The sequence below is a fragment of the Lepidochelys kempii genome, chromosome 3, assembly GCF_965140285.1.
Source record: "Lepidochelys kempii isolate rLepKem1 chromosome 3, rLepKem1.hap1, whole genome shotgun sequence".
In the NCBI taxonomy this organism is placed as follows: domain Eukaryota; kingdom Metazoa; phylum Chordata; order Testudines; family Cheloniidae; genus Lepidochelys; species Lepidochelys kempii.
The window spans coordinates 43,439,867-43,460,494 of NC_136382.1; the positions used below are offsets into that span (position 1 = coordinate 43,439,867).

At 39.7% G+C, this 20,628-nt stretch overlaps 1 protein-coding gene across 2 annotated transcripts in view; it reads right to left on the minus strand.

Moving 5' to 3' along the window:
- Positions 1–20,628, minus strand: part of CSMD1 (CUB and Sushi multiple domains 1) — a 2,003,711-nt gene that overhangs the window by 360,395 nt on the left and 1,622,688 nt on the right. For both annotated transcript variants that reach the window (XM_073336216.2, XM_073336215.2), the window contains exon 26: positions 18,342–18,544. In XM_073336216.2, coding sequence (XP_073192317.1) covers positions 18,342–18,544 — 203 coding nt within the window. The remainder of the gene's footprint in view (positions 1–18,341; positions 18,545–20,628) is intronic.

Genomic DNA, 20,628 nt, shown 5'->3' on the forward strand with positions numbered 1-20,628 from the left:
ACCTGCATTTAAACTGAAATTACATAGTCGATTTTCAGTCTCTACAGCTTAATTAACACTGTAGGTATCTCTTTATCCTTAAAGAAGAGACTACAAGGAAACAGCAGAATTCATATAGAACAGTGCATTTTACATTTTCAGTACTCTTCCAGGAAAAAAAAACAACATAGGAGGAACACATTGCTAGATTCTGTAACTCTTACTCATGTTGAGAACTCTCTCACTCTATGAGTAGTCCCAAAAAAGTCCATGGGAATTGTCTAGTTGAAGCTGGATACATTCATACTAAATATAAAGCACACGTTTTAAACAATAAGGGTAATTAACTATTGGAATAATTTACCTAGGATGGATTCTCCATCTCTTGGTGATATTTTTAAATCAAGACATCTTTCTAAAACATATATTAGGACTCATACAGAAGTTATGGGCTCAATGAGGAATTACTGGGTGAGATTCTGTGGGCCTGTGTTATGCAGGATATCAGAGTAGATGATCAGAATGGTCCTTTCTGCTCTTAAGATCTATGAATATTCACAAAGTGCTCTTCAGTGTGAGCATGGATGGCAGAATTAGGCTCTAATCTTCAGTGCCCAAACTCATACTGAGCAAGTACCTTACTAAATACAATTAAATGCAGCACTGCCCTTTAAAAAATTAATTTATGCAGTTAAAATGACAGTGACTCCTATCTCTTTTTACACAGACTATGCCCATTCATTTTGTTCCACACTAAAGACACGGAGGTTATTTGCCTGTAACTGGAGCTCCTTTGAGATATGGGATCCCTCTGTGTATTCAACTGAGGGTTTATGCATCCAAGCCATGCATCCAGAGCTGGAGAATTTGAAAGTAGCAGTTTCCATTGATCCATGCACGCACCCTTGCTTTGCCTCATGCTTTTATCTGATGTGATAAATGTTGGGGCAGACCGACCGCATCTTCAGTTCCTTCTCCATTGCAAATCAAAAAGAAGTGGAATACAGAAGTGGAACCACCCATCTGAAAGAACCTCCAGTTGCAGGTAAGTAATCTCCTTTGCTTCTTCAGGTGATGGTTCCTATTGTATTTCATTGAGGGTGATTAACAAGCAGCACCTAATTTGGAGGAAGGTGCGAGGAAGAGGAAGAAATGGTTGAATGGAGGGTAGCCACACCAAATGATGTGTCCATCACAAAGTCCTGCACAAAGGTGTAGTACACAGCAAAGGTATGCTCCAAACCCCATGTGGCGGCCCTATGTATGTCTGGAAGTGACACGCAATGGAGTGTGGCTGTAGCCAATGTCTGGGCTCTCGTGGAATGGGCTCTCCCTCCAGGGCGAAGGCAGTCCTGACAACTGATAACAGTGTAATACACCTCCCTTGGAAATCCTCTGTATGGAGATTGCCTGCCCCTTAATCCTCTCCTGTCCCCTTAATAAGCAGTGTACAGGACTTCCTGATTGGTCTTGTCCTCTGTCAGTAGAAGGTCAAGGCCATGTGGACATCAAAGGAGTGAAGGTTTCACTTCTCTGCTAAGGTGTGAGGCTTTGGAAAGAAATCAGGTAAGTGTATGGGTTGGTTGGGATGAAACCGAGATACGACCTTTGATAGAAACTTGGATGTAGGCACAGGGAGACTTTGTCATGAAATGTGGTGAAAGGGGAATACACCATCATGGCCCGAAGTTCATCTACCCATCTCTCCAAAGTAATAGCCACTAGAAAGGTGATTTTCATGGAAATGAGGGGCATAGAGCATGAAGCCAGCGACTCCAAGGGCAGTTTCATTAACACTGATAGAACGAGATTGAGGTGCTACTGGGGGGTGATAGGTTGTATGGGTGGGAAAGTCCTGAGGAGACCTTTCCAAAACCTAGTTAGTCAACGGATATATAAATACAGTGTGTCCTGCCATGGCAAGAGGGTGATGAGGGAAACTAGCAGCTGTGACTTGGACCATATGGTGGTGAGAAGGAACTGGAGACAAAGTCAGTTTTCCCCACCATTTATTGCCTCAGACAGAACTATGAGGTGAAACAAGGGCACATGGACCAACGGACACTACTACTTTCAAATTCTCTGGCTCTGGATGCATGGCATGCATGAGTAAACCCTCAGTGGAACACAATAGGGACCATCACTCGAAGAAGAAGAAGAAGGAGAGAAAGAGATATGTGTATAGTGTAGAAGGAGAGAACCATGCTGGCAACCTCCCCTCCTTGGATTGCTATTATTTGGCTGCACAACACATTTTCAAGAAAAATACAAAACCAAATACAATGCAATAAGCACACCATTAAAACTAATACCACAATCACCATTACTGACATATAAATGCCTAAACAAATAAATACTTCCTCTACTAGCTCCTTCTTCCCTGAATCAGGTTTAAGCTGCTTGTCACCATCCTGAATGCCCTGTGTAACTCTTCCCTACCATACTTATGTGCTCATCTCCCATCATGACAGCCTATAATACTCATTTGTCCACTTCTCTCTTTCTTCCATGCTTCCCCTTGTACCTGGAACATCCTCCCTAAATTGATTAATAAATGCCTCTATTATCTCCACTTTTGGATATCCCTTCATGAAACACCTGTGCTCTGATGCCTACATGAAATCAGCAAATTTATTATGGCTATCGGAGAAACAGTCAGGTATAGCTGTTATTATTTTTTTTAAAAAAAAACATGTTCTGAAATTACTTGGAACCACCTGGTTCTATACATAGCTAGCCCACATAACCATGTGATGGTATCCTCACTTCCTTCAACCTCCCTCTCCACTCCTCTTGTTTGTTGCACTCATTTGTTGCAGTGCCTCTTAACTTAGAAGATCATAGTACAACAGGGACTAAATAGTCCTGTGTTTTTGTACAGCGACTTTCAAAATGTTGCCCCAATTCTGATTGGAGATTGTGTGTGCTATCATAATCCAAATTAATACTACTACTACTAAAAGGACAAAAAATGGAAGCAAACAAGTATATTGCTTTATGCTTTAGGTTCTGTTTTTACTTTGAGAATTCCCTCCCTTCCCCCATCACCCATCATGTTATCAGTGTAAATTGTGGCAGATTCTCTTCCCCACTTCACTCCCTTGTGCCACTCTGGCTTCCCAAAAGAAGCCAAACTGGACTGCTGCCCCCTCACTAAGGATTCCCCTGGTATCTATCATAACCATCGCTACTTTTTCTTTTTTGGTTTGAGTTGTTGTTTTTTTCAAACCCTCCTCCCATACATGACCTTTATAATCTCTGGACTGTACACTGTTAATGAGGCCTGACACTTTGCTGTTTTGTTTTTGGACACCTCTGATTACCTCCTCATGGGGAGTCAGACAGCAAAAGAGCCAGCAGGACATCCTCAGTGCCACATAAGGCAAGATTTCTTTTGCTGCTCCCTTTTTAATGGGAGCCTGTGCAAGCCCTCTGTTCAGGCAAGCAAATTGGGGAAGGGAGGGGAGAAAAGAATGAGAACAGTCTTCACAGCCCTAGGAACCTCTGACATTAAAAATGATATGAAGGGAAGGGAGCAATTGTCAGAAGGTGGAGTGAAGTACTGATAAGATGCCTGTCATGGTTGCCATGTAGAGTAAGGATAAAGGGTAGTTCAGTGGTTCTCAAACTAGGGCCACCGCTTGTTCAGGGAAAGCCCCTGGTGGGCCGGGCCAGTTTGTTTACCTGCCATGTCCGCAGGGTTGCCTGATTGCGGCTCTCAGTGGCCGCGGTTCACCGCTCCAGGCCAATGGGGGCTGCAGGAAGGGCAGCCAGCACATCCCCCTCAGCCCATGTCACTTCCTGCAGCTCCCACTGGCCTGGAGCGGCGAACCACGGCCAGTGGGAGCCACAATCGGCCGAACGTGTGGACGCGGCAGGTAAACAAACTGGCCTGGCCCATCAGGGGCTTTCCCTGAACAAGGAGTGGCCCTAGTTTGAGAACCACTGGGGTAGGTGGACGGCAAAGGAGGCAAAACAAGAAGGAGGGCTGGATAGTAAGTGAAGCTGGAGGCATCAAGGAGGGGAAGTGAGTGAGGCATTGTGAGAGAGAATGGAAGGTTGAATAAGCCAGGCAGTATGCCCTACAAAGTGATACTATCACACTGAGTTTTGTACATTCTGGGGAAAATATTTTTAAATAAGACAGGTGAAAAATCATTAAGTAATTAACCTTATTTTTGAATCCTTCATCACCCAACCACTTATTTCGTCATCTTTTTGTTGAGGCTCCCATTTGTTGGCTCATGTCTATTCTTTTTATTCAGAAGCGGGGGGGGGGGGGGTGTTGAAAGTACTGCCATGGGAGCTTGGAGAGTAGGGTCAGGATCAGGAATTAAATCAAAAGTTCTCCAGGGCCGAGACCTCATATTTTATGAGACTATAAAGTACCTAGCACATTCTTGGTCTCTATAAAATTACTAATACTATAATTAAGTTAAATCCATATTTTAACATGTGTGTTTGGAATCCCCTCTTTTTCTAGCCTGAAACCTACGGTTAGCGGGTTAGTATTTTTCTTTTACAAATCCCTCAGGAAATCGAATCCACAGTAAGGAATTCATTGAAGAAAATGATCTATGTAAAAGAAATAACATAGCTGAGAGTAGTGCAGACCTTACACTATTGATACTTGTTATACTTTCTAACAATTACTTCACACTTCTGACTCTGTTGTATTGGGAACTAGATTTTCCTTATATCCAAACTAGCAATACAAAACCTGTTGGTAAAATAACTAAGCACACTTTTGGTGGGTCACGAAGAAATGATAATAAAATAATAATAAATCATATTAATAATAAGTACTAGCTCTTAGACTTGGTAAATCTTTAGTGTTGATGCCATTTAGGTTTAAAAATAAAAGTCAATTTGCTGTTAGGAGGCCAAGCTTATTTAAAGTCATACAAATTTTTGGTAAAAAGAAAAGGAGTACTTGTGGCACCTTAGAGACTAACTAATTTATTTGAGCATAAGCTTTCGTGAGCTACAGCTAAATTTGTTAGTCTCTAAGGTGCCACAAGTACTCCTTTTCTTTTTGCGAATACAGACTAACATGGCTGCTACTCTGAAATTTTTGGTACTGTGTCTGCTATTGTGGGTCCTCTCTTTCATGCTTTTACTGTCTAAGTCAATTCATGTCTGTCGCTTTCCCACAGCTTTTTTTTAACAGATACAAAAAGTTTTAAAACAAAGAAATATACCAAGTCCCCTTGTAAATTCACCATGTTTCATTGTTCTAGTCACTTCAGTCCTTTGTCTACCTCACAGAGGGTTTATTTAATTATTTATTTCAAACTGGTTTCTTTTGTGCCAGTATAGGCATACAACTTTCATATTTCATTAACATGATGTTCAGCTAATTTCAGCTGGCACAAGCCCAGACTTACTGACCTTCATGGAATGTGGATAGGAAGGGGAAGGGATGATTTTCAGTACTGGTGGAAACATTCCCTCCTGCAATTACAATTCTTTATCCAAGTGATGGTATTGAACATCGGACCAACTTATTCTTTTATTATTTTTAAGACTATTATGGTAGCACCTAGGGAGCCCAACTGAGATCGGGGTCCCATTGAGCTAGGTGCTATACAAACATAGAACAAGACACAATATCTGCTATGAAGAGTTTATGTCTGCTCACTGAATGTCCCCTGTTGACTGATGTATGCAGTAACCATTGTAGTTTCAGAAAAGACAGCATAAGTATTGTGATGGTACTTTATAGGGGAGAGAGTGCAGGGAGGGAAAAGTAGTAGACCCAGACAGAAATATATGTCAGACATACTCTGATGCTGCAACGAAAATCCAGCAAATATGGTATGTACCTGCATGTCTGCAGACAGATGAGTAGATTAGACCGTTTAACCTGATATATATCCCAAATGTATTGATTGTGGTCTCTCTATGACTGCTGTGTATACAAATAAGGTTTAATGTGTGTCTTTGTACTATGGATTATTTTCTGGTCATTTTTCCATCCCTGAAACTCACACATCTTTCTTGCACAGGGCCCACACCTTTGAGGTGGGTTCTATTTCTCAATGAAGTGTGTGTGGGGGGAACAATTTCTTTTTTTGTTGTTTTTTATTTGAGTTTCACATTGTGATTTATGAGCATCAATTCAAGTAACAACTGTCACTGCTAATGAGAGTTTTGCACATAACTCCCCAAGCACTACATTTAAAATTTACCTGACAGCTAGGCCACATTAGTGCAGTTTACTGAATGTATACTTGGCCACCAGGGAGAGAAAACAGCTATATGGTCGTTATCCCATTGAAGTGCTTTCCCATTTCATAGCCAAGTAACGTGTCTAAAATTGTGAATGACTGTAGAGCATGTTTGCTAAGAAACAGTAAATTTACAAATTTGCTGAAAATTGTGTAAACACACACACACACACATATATATCATTAGTTATTGTCCTCTTCCAAAAAAAAAACTTTGAATACTTTATTCCCTCCATAAAGCGTTCTGTGCAATGTAATATCTCAACTAGCAAAGTTTGCTCATCTATTTTTGACATCAAATATACATCAGTTACCAAAGATTTGATGTCTAAAACAATTCACTGCATTTACCAAGTCCAAATTCAAAATTTAAAAAGCTGCTATTGACAAACATTTAACAAGCATCAAAATATTATTTGCATTTTTTCCTATGAATGCATTATCTGTATTTGAGAATAACAACCATTTTATTATCCACAAATATACTTGATCCTAATTAAACAAAACACGAGCTTAAGCATTGATGTGCCATCCAGTAAAATGACCATTTAGACAAGCTGTCAAGTTTTCAACTTGTTTCATTTGTAAGCTGTTTACTGCTCAGGAGTCCCAAGGGTTTCTTTCTCTCTCTCTCTCTCTCTCTCTCTCTCTCTCTCTCTCAATCTCTCTCCAGCTGGAGGAAAGTCACAAGTCCACTAGTACTTTATCGGGTTTTGTGCAGATGTCTCAAGGACAGTAATATTTCTGTTGGTGTACATATTTCATACACCAGTAGTTAATGCAGACTTTAAAAGTTACTCATTTCCCTGTCACTCATTCCATCTCATAACTGGCACTTTTTTATACATGTCAATATACTGATATGGAACAATATAATTAATGTTTGCCTTATAAATTCAAACAGTGTGCACTGCTATGCCAGGGCTTATTCACATCCTGCAAAATAATCACACTGGGTAAAATTTTCAAAAGGGTCTAAGTGACTTCAAAACCTAAGACTCATTTTCATAATTGACATAGGACCTCACGGAAAGTCAATGGGAAATGTAGGCTCCTTTTGAAAATATTAACCAGGGTATTTACATATATCTGTGACATATTAGAGTTGAGTCTAATTTGTCTTTTAAAGGACATGTTTTTATGAGTTTGTTTAGCCCACACACTATCATTATGTCTTCAAGGATAAAATCATCATCTTCACCAACTATGTCTGAGAAATACAGTCATGTCAGCAATGCCTATTGTCAAAAACATTTTCTTCTCTCTACTTTGAAGATTTCTAAAAAATATTCAAAGCTTCCAATTTCCACTAAAAATACTACAGGCTGTCCCGCAACTTAGGTCTGTAAGTTACAGACACTGCAGCAAAAGTCCCATTTGTTTTGTTTTAAAACTGAAAAGGGAGAAGTGATTGCAGCAAAGGTTTGAGAAGAATTTTGGTACATCGCAGTCAAGAACAAAGCACAAAAAATTTGCAATAGTTCCAGTAAAGTTATTTAAAAAACTCACACAATTCTAAACACACCAGAGAAAAGCAGTATTGGCTCCATTATGAGAAATGTAAACACACTAGACTGAGAATCATGGAAAAGTACCGATTAGCTTTCAGTGTTTCCAGTGGAGCTTGGAAGCTCTGAACCATTTTAAAAAAAGTTCACTGAATGGATTAAGATCCTCCGGGGTCAGGAGAATCTTACTGTTATGCGAAGAAATCATAACTGTGCATCAAGATCATCCTGCAGGGAGTTGACTCACCCTGGATGTTTATCACCTCATTTCTAGTTCCACAAATGTGTTTGTGTTCTTCCACTGTGGAAATTTCAGCAAGTGGTAGAGGCAAAGGTGGTGGAGTGTGCCCTTTTGGATGATTAGGGAGAAGTCTGCATCGAGAAGAGGTTGGAGATCACCTCCTAGAATAGAATCTATAATCCCCGGAAATAGACTGGGTTTGCTGCCAAAATGCTGACATCATCATAGGAGGATAGAAATGTTCACTTCCGGGGGGTCTGGAGTGTCTGCAGTAGCAGTTTCTATGGGAACTAGCAGGAGACAGATAGTGGAGCTTCTAAATACATGGATTGTGTAAGGAACTGTTTGAAGGGCCTCCAAATCCATCCTTTATGGTGCTGGGGCCAATGCAGACTGCTCTCAGAAATGACCTCCTACACAAACTCTGCCAAAGTGCAATAGGCACTGGGGCTGGGTGCCAGAGGAATGGCAATGTGGAATTGATAACACCACCATAGGGGTCACAACAAGAGTCTTTAGCTCAGCACTGGCATCGGGGATTTAGGGGTAACATTTGGAGCCAAAGCCTCTGGTGCTTGAGGAATGCACTCCCTTGACTCATGGCCCTGGAATAGCATTTGTTTTCCTTTCAACCCTAGAACCCTAAATGTTGATGTGGGGAGCCCTATCCAGCTTCACCTTTTATCAGTAGTAGTAAAGTCCCTCCCCCCCTCAGTACTGTGAAGTCAGTCAGTCAGTCATCAGGATTTATTTTTTTTTCTGTGACTGAATTTGTTGAGCTGAGAGTGTTTAGCAATTTTGTCATGGATCAAACTTTTGCAGTCACATTATAAATCCTGGAAATGAAGGCTTTATAATGAAAATACTGGTACAACCTAAACTGTAAGCACTGAAAATAGCACTGGTAAACATTAGTCAAAGTAAAGCTGACAAATAAGAAAATATTTTTCAAGAAGGCACCACACTAGCAGTCCAGCAAAGATACACCACAGTCACCAAAGGCATTTCCCTAGCCAGTCATGTATGCACCAAGAATCCAAAGTGCCAGAGACAGGTGCCATTACTGAAACAGACTTTGCCAAACTATGTCTTGTGGTTCTTGAAACTGACAAGTCTGTTCAATGTGCAGTCAGTGATGCTTAAGCGCTTGCTAAAGGAATAAGGCATCAACAAAAGTGTCAACAGCAGCAGCAGTGACTCCCCAGTCATTATTCCAATTTAATGAATGTGTTAATTTGTTTGTTTGTTTCTCTCTCTTTTTTTTAACTACAATTGGTAAGTCATGTTGTAAAGAAAGATGTGGGCAAAAATTGCTTAATATTTGTTTATTGTTTGCATTTTCTCCAAGACCTAAATTTGTATATAAATAATTTTTAAAAGTATATTTTTTCACATGTAAAAACCCCCAACAATTACAGGCTAAACCAAGCACAAAAATCATTTAATCCCCTTGTCTGGAGAGGGGTCACTCCTGGGGTCACTCTTAGGAGATCAGCAAAGAGAACCAACATCTGTTTAGAGAATGCTAATTATCTGTTGAATTACTGGAGAATGCTTATTTAGATAAGCACCCAAACTTAAAGGTATATTCCCAATTCAGAATCTTTGGGGTTCTCCTAACAATAGTTGTATATGTATACCTACAACCTAACTTTGATATTTTTTCTTAATCAAGACAAACCCATAGTTTGTGATGCGTCATCCAGATCTTCCTCTATAGTATTCTCGGTATTGACAATGCCTCCCAACTTTGCATCCTCATCAAATTTTATTAGCATACTCCTACATCTCGTGCCAAGGTCATTAATTAAAACACTGAACAATACTGATTTCAAAGAACTCAGTTAGTAACCCCCACCTTATAGTTCACCTTTCAGCACAAGCCATTGCTTTTTCTGGCTGAGAAAGGCCATAACTTCTGTATCTGATGTGAATACTTGTTCAGATACTATGCTAGATCCTTCTGAAGTGTACTGCAAAGTTAGAATGCCCTTTCCTAGGATAGTTCATCACTTGCAGTTCCTGGCTTTGGATCTCCAACACTTAGAATCATAGTGTTAGAAGGGACTGCAAGAGTCATATAGTCTAACCTCTGCCAAGATGCAGGACTTGTTCTATCTAAACCATCCAAGACAGATGGCTCTCCAGCTTCCTTTTGAAAACCTCCAGTGAAGGCATTTCCAACAACCTTCTGAGGCGGTCTGTTCCATTGTCCTACTGTTCTTACAGTTAGGAAGTTTTTCCCGAGATTTAATCTAAATCTGCTATGCAGTAGTTTGAACCCATTGCCTCATGCCCTCTGTGGAGAAAGAGAATATTTTTTCTCCATCTTTTTTATAGCAGCCTTTCAAGATGCTGAAGACCTCTATCATATCTCCCCATAATCTTCTCTTTACCAAACTAAACATACCCAAATCATTCAGTCTTTGCTCATATGGCTTGCATTCCATCCATTTGATCATATTTGTTGCTCACCTCTGGATCATTTCCAGTTTCTCTACATCCTTTCTATACATTGGTTACCAAAATTGGACACACTACTCCAGATGAGGCCTAACCAGCTCCATGTAGAGTGGTACTATTACTTCCTCTGACATGCATACTATGCATCTCTTAATGAAACCTAAAATTGTCTTTGTTATTTTTTTTTGTTTTTTTGCAACAGCCTCACATTGCTGATTCATGTTGAGGTTGTCATCCACCACAACTCCTAGATCCTTCTCAGCAGTGCTGCTACCAAGCCAGTATTCACCCATTCTGTATTTGTGCATTTGATTTTTCTTTCATAGGTGTAGCATCTTACATTTGTCTTTGTTGAATTTCATTTTGTTATCTGTAGCCAAGTTCTCCAATTTATCAAGATCCCTCTGAATTTTAGCTCTATCCTCCAAAGTATTGGCAACCCCCCAGCTTTGTGTCAGCTGCAAAGTTGATCAGTATGCACTCTATACTTAGATACAAGTCATTAATAAAGATGTTAAACAACACTGGACCTAGAACAGGTCCCTGTGGAACCCGACTTGAGACCTCCCTTCAATCTGACATCATTCTATTAATTTCATTAACTCTTTGTTTGCAATTGTTTAACCAATTATGTATCCACTTAATGGTAGTTCTGTTGAGCCCACCTTTCTCCAGCTTACTTATCAGAATGTCATATGAGACTGTGTCAAAAGCCTTCCTGAAATTCAGGTATATTATGCCCACTGCATTCTGCCCATTCACCAAATTAGTTACCCTGTCAAAGAAGAAAATCAAGCAGTTTTGGCATGATTTGTTCTTGGTAAATCCATGCTGATTTTTAATGATTACCTCTTCATCCTTCAGGTATTCACAAATTGAATAATTTATAAATTGCAAAAGCAGCTTTCCAGGTATCGATGTCAGGCTGATTGGCCTATAGTTCCTCAGCGTCTCCTTTTTCCCATTTTTGAAGATGGGCACTACATTAACCCTTCTCTGGTCTTCCGAGACCCGCCCCCCCATGAGTTTGTAAATATTATTGGCAGTGGCTCTGAGGTCTCTTCAGCTAATTCCTTCAGTGCCCTCTAATAGTTGTTTTGGCAGCATGTTTATATATATATATATATATATATATACACACACACACACACTAATTTCTTCAGGACATTCCAACAAGTGTCACCTAATTGCTGTTTCCTGGAACAAAATGTGAACCCGTCCTGTTTTGGCTGGTCATGCTCCGAGAGTATCTGGAACATGTTTGAACAGGGTGGGGGTTTCCATACAAGAAAAGTGTCACACAAGTGGCCTGCGTTGTGCAGGGGGTCGGACTAGATGATCATAATGGTCCCTTCTGACCTAAATATCTATGAATCTATGAATCTCCCAATCAGCAGTTTTTTCATTCCTTCTTTCATCTCAGGTAAATGCAAGTGTGCAGGTCTCACATAAGGTACCCCAAAACCTGCACTGGGCTGGGAACTTGTCAAGAAACTCTTCTAATGATTAGTTTTAATATTTCTATATTTTTCACAACTCCTATTATTGTTCAAGATCTCATATCTCTACCCTAGGAGGCAGACAAGTACCATACCTTATTTTTTAAAATTTGTGTAACACATTTCAAAAATTTGTACAAAATCACTTTAGACAGAAGACAGAATAGAATTTAGGGGCCAGATTCTGTGCTTTAATTGCACTGGCCATGGGGCCTGAACTATAGCTGTTAGCCCTAAAGCAACTCTTCCCAGATTAGGTTGAGGCACATTGGCAGGGCAGTGAGGGGGAACCTTGCCCTATAGTCATGAACACAGTGGTTTTTCTTCAGGTGATGACAATTCAACACGAGCACTAAATCCGCACATTTTTTAAAAGATGCAGTTTATGGTTCTATGCTAATTATTCACAAACAAGTAAATTAGATAATAAACAATTTAATTAAAATATAACATATTGTCATAAATATAAAGGGAAGGGTAAACCCCTTTAAAATCCCTCCTGGCCAGAGGAAAAATCCTCTCACCTGTAAAGGGTTAAGAAGCTAAAGGTAACCTTGCTGGCACCTGACCAAAATGACCAATGAGGAGACAAGATACTTTCAAAAGCTGGGAGGAGGGAGAGAAACAAAGGGTCTGGGTCTGTCGGTACGCTGCTTTTGCCGGGGATAGACCAGGAATGGAGTCTTAGAACTTTTAGTAAGTAATCTAGCTAGGTATGTGTTAGATTATGATTTCTTTAAATGGCTGAAAAAAGAATTGTGCTGAATAGAATGACTATTTCTGTCTGTGTGTCTTTTTTGTAACTTAAGGTTTTGCCTAGAGGGATTCTCTAGGTTTTGAATCTAATTACCCTGTAAGGTATCTACCATCATGATTTTACAGAGGTGATTCCTTTACTTCTATTTACTTCTATTTCTATTAAAAGTCTTCTTGTAAGAAAACTGAATGCTTTTTCATTGTTCTGAGATCCAAGGGTTTGGATCTGTGGTTACCTATGCAAATTGGTGAGGATTTTTACCAAACCTTTCCCAGGAAGTGGGGTGCAAGGGTTGGGAGGATTTTGGGGGGAAAGACGTGTCCAAACTACGCTTCCCAGTAAACCCAGTGAGAGTTTGGTGGTGGCAGTGGATATTCCAAGGACAAAGGATAAAATTAATTTGTACCTTGGGAAGGTTTTAACCTAAGCTGGTAAAAGTAAGCTTAGGAGGTTTTCATGCAGGTCCCCACATCTGTACCCTAGAGTTCAGAATGGAGGAGGAACCTTGACACATATGGAGCCACATGAAAATTGGTCATTACTGATCTCATATACTGCACCAGATATTAGAAATTCTACAAGTAGGTCAATACACCCATGCCCATCATTACCAGAAAATGAGCATGTCAGCAATTATCACCTGAATCTTTCCTCACAGAGACTAAATACCTCAGTGTCTTCCACATACACCAATTCAAAGGCCATATCTTCTTCAGCCATCTTATTTAATGCGCAGCTTCCTCCAATATGAGAAAGAGCGAATTATAAACAAACAAAATACTCTGCTTATTCTAATTTGCTAGAATAGCCCCAAGTCCTCACCTTGATAGTTTTGTTAACTTGGAAAGAGATACAGTGCTGATCCAGATGTAGGTAGAGAGAGGAACATGATTTATATTGTTATACAATGGGGAAGCTTATGCATGACCAAAAAGAATGATTCTAAACCCACAGAGAAAGCATACAAGAAAGTCACAGATGGGTCTCACTCTACCTGAAACCACCTGGATATAGACTGTTTAAAACAAAACTTATGGGAATAGGCCCTGTATTCAATATAAGTATGATCATAAAGATCAACCTTTCTAAATCAGTCAAAGAAAATATGAATGTATGGTTCATTTTAAGACAACAGCACAGGTCTTATAAATAGTAACAAATGAGAATCCAGTGTAAAGGGGAAAAAAGAATTAGAAAGTTAAATCAGGAATGTTAAAAACAGTGTTAAAATGAAACCACCAAAGATAGTAAGCATGTAAGAATAATAATCTGACTTGTTAAAAATATACTGTAAATGTTTATGGCTAACATTTGTCTCTTTTGTTGATTTTTTTTCAAAGTGTCAAGATTATAAGCATTGATTAGAAAAGAGAGTGTTCAGTAAAGTGGAATGCAGAGGTCAGTAAAACCAAAAGAGTGCTTATGCCCACTGAAAATCAACTAATATGAGACCAAGATGCCCTCAAGGTACGGAGTGGCTAAAGAAGAACAGCTATTTTGTTGGGGGTGGAAGTGTCTTCCCCCTCCCAATATTCTGTGTCTTTCTAGGAAAGGGTTAATTGGCAACCTGGTTTGTAATAGCTAGTTTAAATGTATTAAACCCCAGAGTAAAGGCCAGTTTTGTACACTGAACTCCATTTTCTGTCCTTTTATGCATGATTAAATGGCAATTAAGTTTTAATGAAAAGTGTTAGGCTGATTACAATTAACATAATCGCACCAGTCAGTTCATGTCCTCATGTTCTACATGCTGTGCTGACATGGCAAGACAACGGCCCTTTAATGGAGTCAAACGTCTTGCAAGCTTCAGTCATTTACATTCTTCCATTTAAGGCATTTATGCCTACATATATAATGAAAAATAAAACACACACAGGTGTCACATTGTGTAAATCACTGCCTTCCATAAATATATGCATTATTTCAAAATCCTTGGGATATGACGAAACTCATCCCCCAAGCGCCTGTAATAAACCATTCATTTCTTCCACGATTACCAGAAAATTGAAAGCAGCTCAGGACTCATTTATAGATTCAGTTTGAGAGAAATAATATAAAGCCTCAATCCACCAAGGTGCTGCAAAGTCTCATCCAGATCCAGCAGAGTATTTGCACATATGCTAAACTTTGAAGTCAAGGAAGCTACTCAGATACTTAAAGTCGAGCATGTGCTCAAAGAGTCTGAGGGATCAGGGCCACGCTGCTCAGTACATTGCAAGACTGATTCCAAATAAATGGAACTCTTTTGAGGGTGGGTGGGGAGTGATATTTCATATGCATGCGTGCGCACGCACAACTTTGCACTTGACAAGGATCGTAAACCAAAAACTTGAAAGTGTCAGTCATTTTTTTCCTTAACTTTAGCTGAGACTTCCAGCTCTCCACCACTAACTTCAATAAATTCCAGTGAGACATACACTGCAATTGCCAGCGTGATCACTAAACGGATCCAAAGGAAAATTACACCAAGCTGCATAAATCAGTTCTTGAATCCTAAAGCTTTAACTTGTCTCCTTTTCACCACATAACTGCTGAAGGTCAAATACTTTATAGTAGTACTTTTCTAGAAAAGGTAAACAGCCTAAATACTTTCTTCCTTCACAACATTTATTGCTAAATCTGTATCTATACATCTTACCCTCACTTCCACTTTATTATAATATAGTACGAAGTGTGTTAATCTGTTTCAATAGCTTAAAACAACTTCATTAAAATATATGTAAATTTAACACTTTCAACTGATGTGAACAGCAGCACATTTTCGATAATTAACCATACAGAAAAGAAACACTCATCCAACCCCTGCCATATCTTATCTATCCATATAAAGCTATGACAAACTGACCAGTTACAGAAAATTCATCTCAACCCTTTACCCACTTCATCTATATTGTACCTAGGCATTTCAGGGCTTAACAAAGAGACAGTTCCTTAGGGGCTCTCACAACAAATTTGTTGGTGGCCTCAGAGTGCAGCCACCAACTCTTGCAGGTGGTCGCTGTGACAATATTTCCTAAAATACTTAATTAACTTTGGGAAAAACAAATAAATATGCACATATCCATGTCCGAATCATTGTAATTTATTAATGTAGGATTTTTTGCAGCCTTAATGATAAAAATAATGTACAGATGTCCCTATTCTTTACTGGACCTAACCCGAATAGAAACACAAATAAGGTGCTCTGCATGTTTTACTTTTGTTGGTTGATTTTTTTTTTCAGACTTGCTAGCTAGTAAGTCTGCTACTGTGAAAAGTGATATTTGTATATTTGTTAATATAATTTTTTACAGAAGATTTACTCATCACTGTCAAGCTGGGGGACAAATTAAACCCTGGATGGGGAGGTGGGTAAGGAGGTAGGAGGGTCAGGGGTGATGGGGGCCTAGATTGGGGGGTTGAGGAGGCAGCTGGGGTCAGGGTGATGGGGGGTGAGTCCGGGGCTGGAGCCTGGGGTCCTGTTGCATGGCTGGGGGATGGAGGAGGCAACAGGGGCCAGGGACAACGTGGGAGCCTGGGGCAGGAGTCCAAAGCCCTGTGGCTGGGGGACAGAGCCTGTTGCCCACCACCCCTGGGCTGAAGCCCAAAGCCCAAGCCCCATCCACCCCAGGAAGGTGGGGAACTCATACTGGTCACCTTCTCCTACATTGTTTGTGGTTCCAGAAGGAGGCAGGGACCAACCCCTGCTGGCGACCCTGGCGTAGGGGCCACTGCTTTGCCCCTCCCCCATCACCACCCAGGAAGCTGTGGCCGCAAGAAAAGCCCCTGCTGGCTGCATGCAGCCACAGTGGCCATATTTGAGAAATGCTGCCTTAGGGCATGACTACATGAGACAATGCGGAAAATTAAACCAAATTAACGGAAGGTGTGTATTTAAAGTGCATTAGTTAAAATGCATTTAATCCCTGTTCACTTTAGCTTAACTGAAGTAAAGTTAAGCTAAGGGGAACTCAGGCTACTGTACTTCTGATTGAGAGTGTCTATACAGGGACATTACATACTTTACCTAATGTAGTTTAAATTTACACCTTCAGTTAATTAAGCTTAATTTTCCTGAGTGTCCCATGTAGAAATGCCCTTAAATAAATTGTGTCCATAATGTGTATAGACGTAATGGTTGGACTGAATAAATATAGTACATTTCCCCCCCTTTGATGTACCTGAATCATTGGCATTTATGAGAGTGTCATAAATATAAAGGGAAGGGTAAACCCCTTTGAAATCCCTCCTGGCCAGGGGAAAGCTCCTCTCACCTGTAAAGGGTTAAGAAGCTAAAGGTAACCTCGCTGGCACCTGACCAAAATGACCAATGAGGAGACAAGATACTTTCAAAAGCTGGGAGGAGGGAGAGAAACAAAGGGTCTGTGTCTGTCTATATGCTGGTCTTTACCGGGGATAGACCAGGAATGGAGTCTTAGAACTTTTAGTAAGTAATCTAGCTAGGTATGTGTTAGATTATGATTTCTTTAAATGGCTGAGAAAAGAACTGTGCTGAATAGAATAACTATTTCTGTCTGTGTATCTTTTTTGTAACTTAAGGTTTTGCCTAGAGGGGTTCTCTATGTTTTTGAATCTAATTACCCTGTAAGATATCTACCATCCTGATTTTACAGGGGGGATTTCTTTATTTCTATTTACTTCTATTTTTTTATTAAAAGTCTTCTTGTAAAAAACTGAATGCTTTTTCATTGTTCTCAGATCCAAGGGTTTCGGTCTGTGGTCGCCTATGCAAATTGGTGAGGCTTTTTATCCAACATTTCCCAGGAAATGGGGGGTGCAAGTGTTGGGAGGATTGTTCATTGTTCTTAAGATCCAAGGGTCTGGGTCTGTAGTCACCTAGGCAAATTGGTGAGGCTTTTTACCAAATCTTGTCCAGCAAGTGGGGTGCAAGGTTTTGGGAAGTATTTTGGGGGGAAGGACGCGTCCAAACAGCTCTTCCCCAGTAACCAGTATTAGTTTGGTGGTGGTAGCGGCCAGTCCAAGGACAACGGGTGTAATATTTTGTACCTTGGGGAAGTTTTGACCTAAGCTGGTAAAGATAAGCTTAGGAGGTTTTTCATGCAGGTCCCCACATCTGTACCTTAGAGTTCAGAGTGGGGGAGGAACCTTGACAGAGAGTTACATGATATCACAGGAAAACTCTACTCATTCAATGTTCTAATACTGAGCTCATCACTCTTGTATCTAAAGTTGCAGTTATTTCAGAGCTGAAGATATAATTCCAAAATTATTCATGCCAAATGGTTTAAAATCAAACATTTTACAATATTTTTGTGTAGGTTTCTTTTACATTTTCACTGTTAAAATGAAATACATTTAGCTTAAAATACATGTAAATAAAAACATCTGAAACAAAAAAGTGTATGTGAGTGCCAATTCATTTTTTCAGAAACAAAATTAGTTATTAGATAAAATAAGTCCAATATTTGAGGCTGTCTTGGAAAATAATAGTGAGAGATTTAAAATAAAGACAAAAGTAACTTAGCCTATAGATCCTAAGACCCTACCATGACCCATAAGTGTATTTTGTGTAAATTTAAAAAAAAAAAAAAAGATTCTCTTTAGGAAAGACTAACAAGCCTACCAGAAGAGAAAAAATGTGTATTTGTGCACACAAGAATGATCACACCTAATTGTATTTGAGATAATAGAGGAGTCACATACTTGAGAATTGGATGGAAAAGCCTGACTTGCTGATGAAGAAGTCACTGTCAAACTGTAACGTCAGTGAGTTGAAGGTGCTATGGATATCCTCAGGAAGGGCTGAACCACTCCATTCTTTCAGAAGAATACTGCTTTCAACAGGACCATCCCACACTTTCAGGATGTCATGGGCAACCTCAGTGTCAAAAACAATAAAATGCAGACTGCAAAGGAAGAGTAACATACATTGTACATTAAAACATAGGCATTATGTCTATGTAGCCTACCTTTATCAGGTTTTTAAGAGATCAGAACTCCATGAACCAACATTTCTACTGCACATGTAAATAAAACTAAGAATACTAGCTGAATTAGTTAGGTGTTACATTAAATTATGCCAACTGCAGCAAATACTAGGTGATAACATACCTATCACAAGACACCTGATCGATATTGTATTTGGATTCCCAGGTGGGAAAACCCTATCTGCGATATGTATATTTGAGGAAATATTTTACACACTAATGTAAAAACAGACCAAAAGCTGAGCCTACATAATATTTATCTGAATATTTTCTTAAATGTATTAGAATGGATACAGATATCTTAAAAGTGTTTAATTGATACTCATTTTATTTTTATTTCTATTTTCATTAAGATAGATTATGCTCACGCTGGCAAGGACTTACTCATGTGCGTAGATGTTAGCAGCTCACCAATGAGGGCAAGAGGTTCAAAACCTATCCTATAAAATGCTTGCAATTTTCTTCCAGGAGAAGCTCAGCTCAGATGCAGCATCTGTTTTTTGTGAAGTCCTGTTCCCCCTCTACCTCCTACCCCCCTTTTTTTAAGATGGCTTAATTGGGGTGGGAGGTAAACAAGTCACTCACTGGATCACTTCACTTGCTTTCTGTTCACTTCTTGGTACAATTCAAGGTATTAAGTTTAATCTATTTTGTGTGTAAGTCTCAGGTATAATTTTGGTTTCATACCTGTCTGTAGAATGTCTAGCAATCTTTGATATATTCAGATTAATAATAATAATAATCTATAAAAAGTTACATGTCCTGCATACATAAGCATACTTAAGTTAATGGGAGTTGTTCTGTTGATTTCAATTGGCTTTGAATCAGGCCCTAAGAGGCTTTTCTGTTCTTGGGATGGAACAACAGTTGAGGAAAATGGCCTGACCACTCAAACTAACAGGATCTAGGCTTGAATGTCTTGGGGATGGTAGGCAGGACATTCTCAAAGTTAATTCCACCACTCTGAAAATGGTTTACTCTCCTAGTTCAAGAGATCCAGGCACCCCCTCTGTGCCCCTAGCCCATTGGCACTAAGAGATTCCTGGTCCACCCCCTCCTGCTGCACTTTACTGTTAGGCTGTTGGGATGCTTTTGGCACAACTTCCTGGCAGTTAATGCAGCCAGGCACAGTGTGACGCTCTGCTCCCTTGGGCTACTGAGGTTAGGGACTGTCCCCTGCACAGTGCCCCACACATTAGTGTGCTTAGTGTCCTGGCTTTGTGGATTTCTGGGGCAGTCTTCCCCTGCAGCATGGGGCATGGATCACTTGCTGCTCTGGAGGAGAGTAAATGGTGGATTCTTTGTAACTTGATGTCATTACATCACATGTTGAAGATGTCAGTAACTCAGCCAGAGATGATGGGCCTGCTACAGGACAGGGTGGGTGAGGTGCGGTAGCCTGCAATGTGCAGGAGGTCAGACTAGATGATCATGCTGGTCCCTTCTGGCTCTAAAGTCTGTGAGTCTGTGAGATCCCAAACTAGTTAAACTTTAGAGCACAGTGCCAGTTTATCTCTCTCCCTCTCTCTTTTTTTCTCTCTCCCAGAGATTTTTATTTTTTGCTTTTGCTTCTCAAAAAAGCAGCAAATATTCAAAATCTTTATTAATTTCTGCATCTGTTCCCTGAAAATATTTGAATGTTTGCACTTTATAAGCCAACTAAAGAAAAACAACTTTATGCCACTTATTGAAATTTTGCACTGCTTTCTCTAGGGATAGTTTCACAAAACAATGAACTCCCTGAAAAATGCTCCTTTTCTACATTCCTACATCATGTCTATTTTTTAATATTATCCTTAGATTCAGAGTTTAAGGCCAGAAGAAATCATTACTTCATATAGTCTGACCTCCTATACATCACAGATCATTAAATTTCACACAGTTAGCCTTGTATTAAGTCCAATGACTTGTGTTTGGCCAAAACAAATAATATTTTTTATTGTTAAATTCCTTCTAATTGTACACAATTGGAGATTTGCAAAGAGGCTAATTAAAGGCTTTTA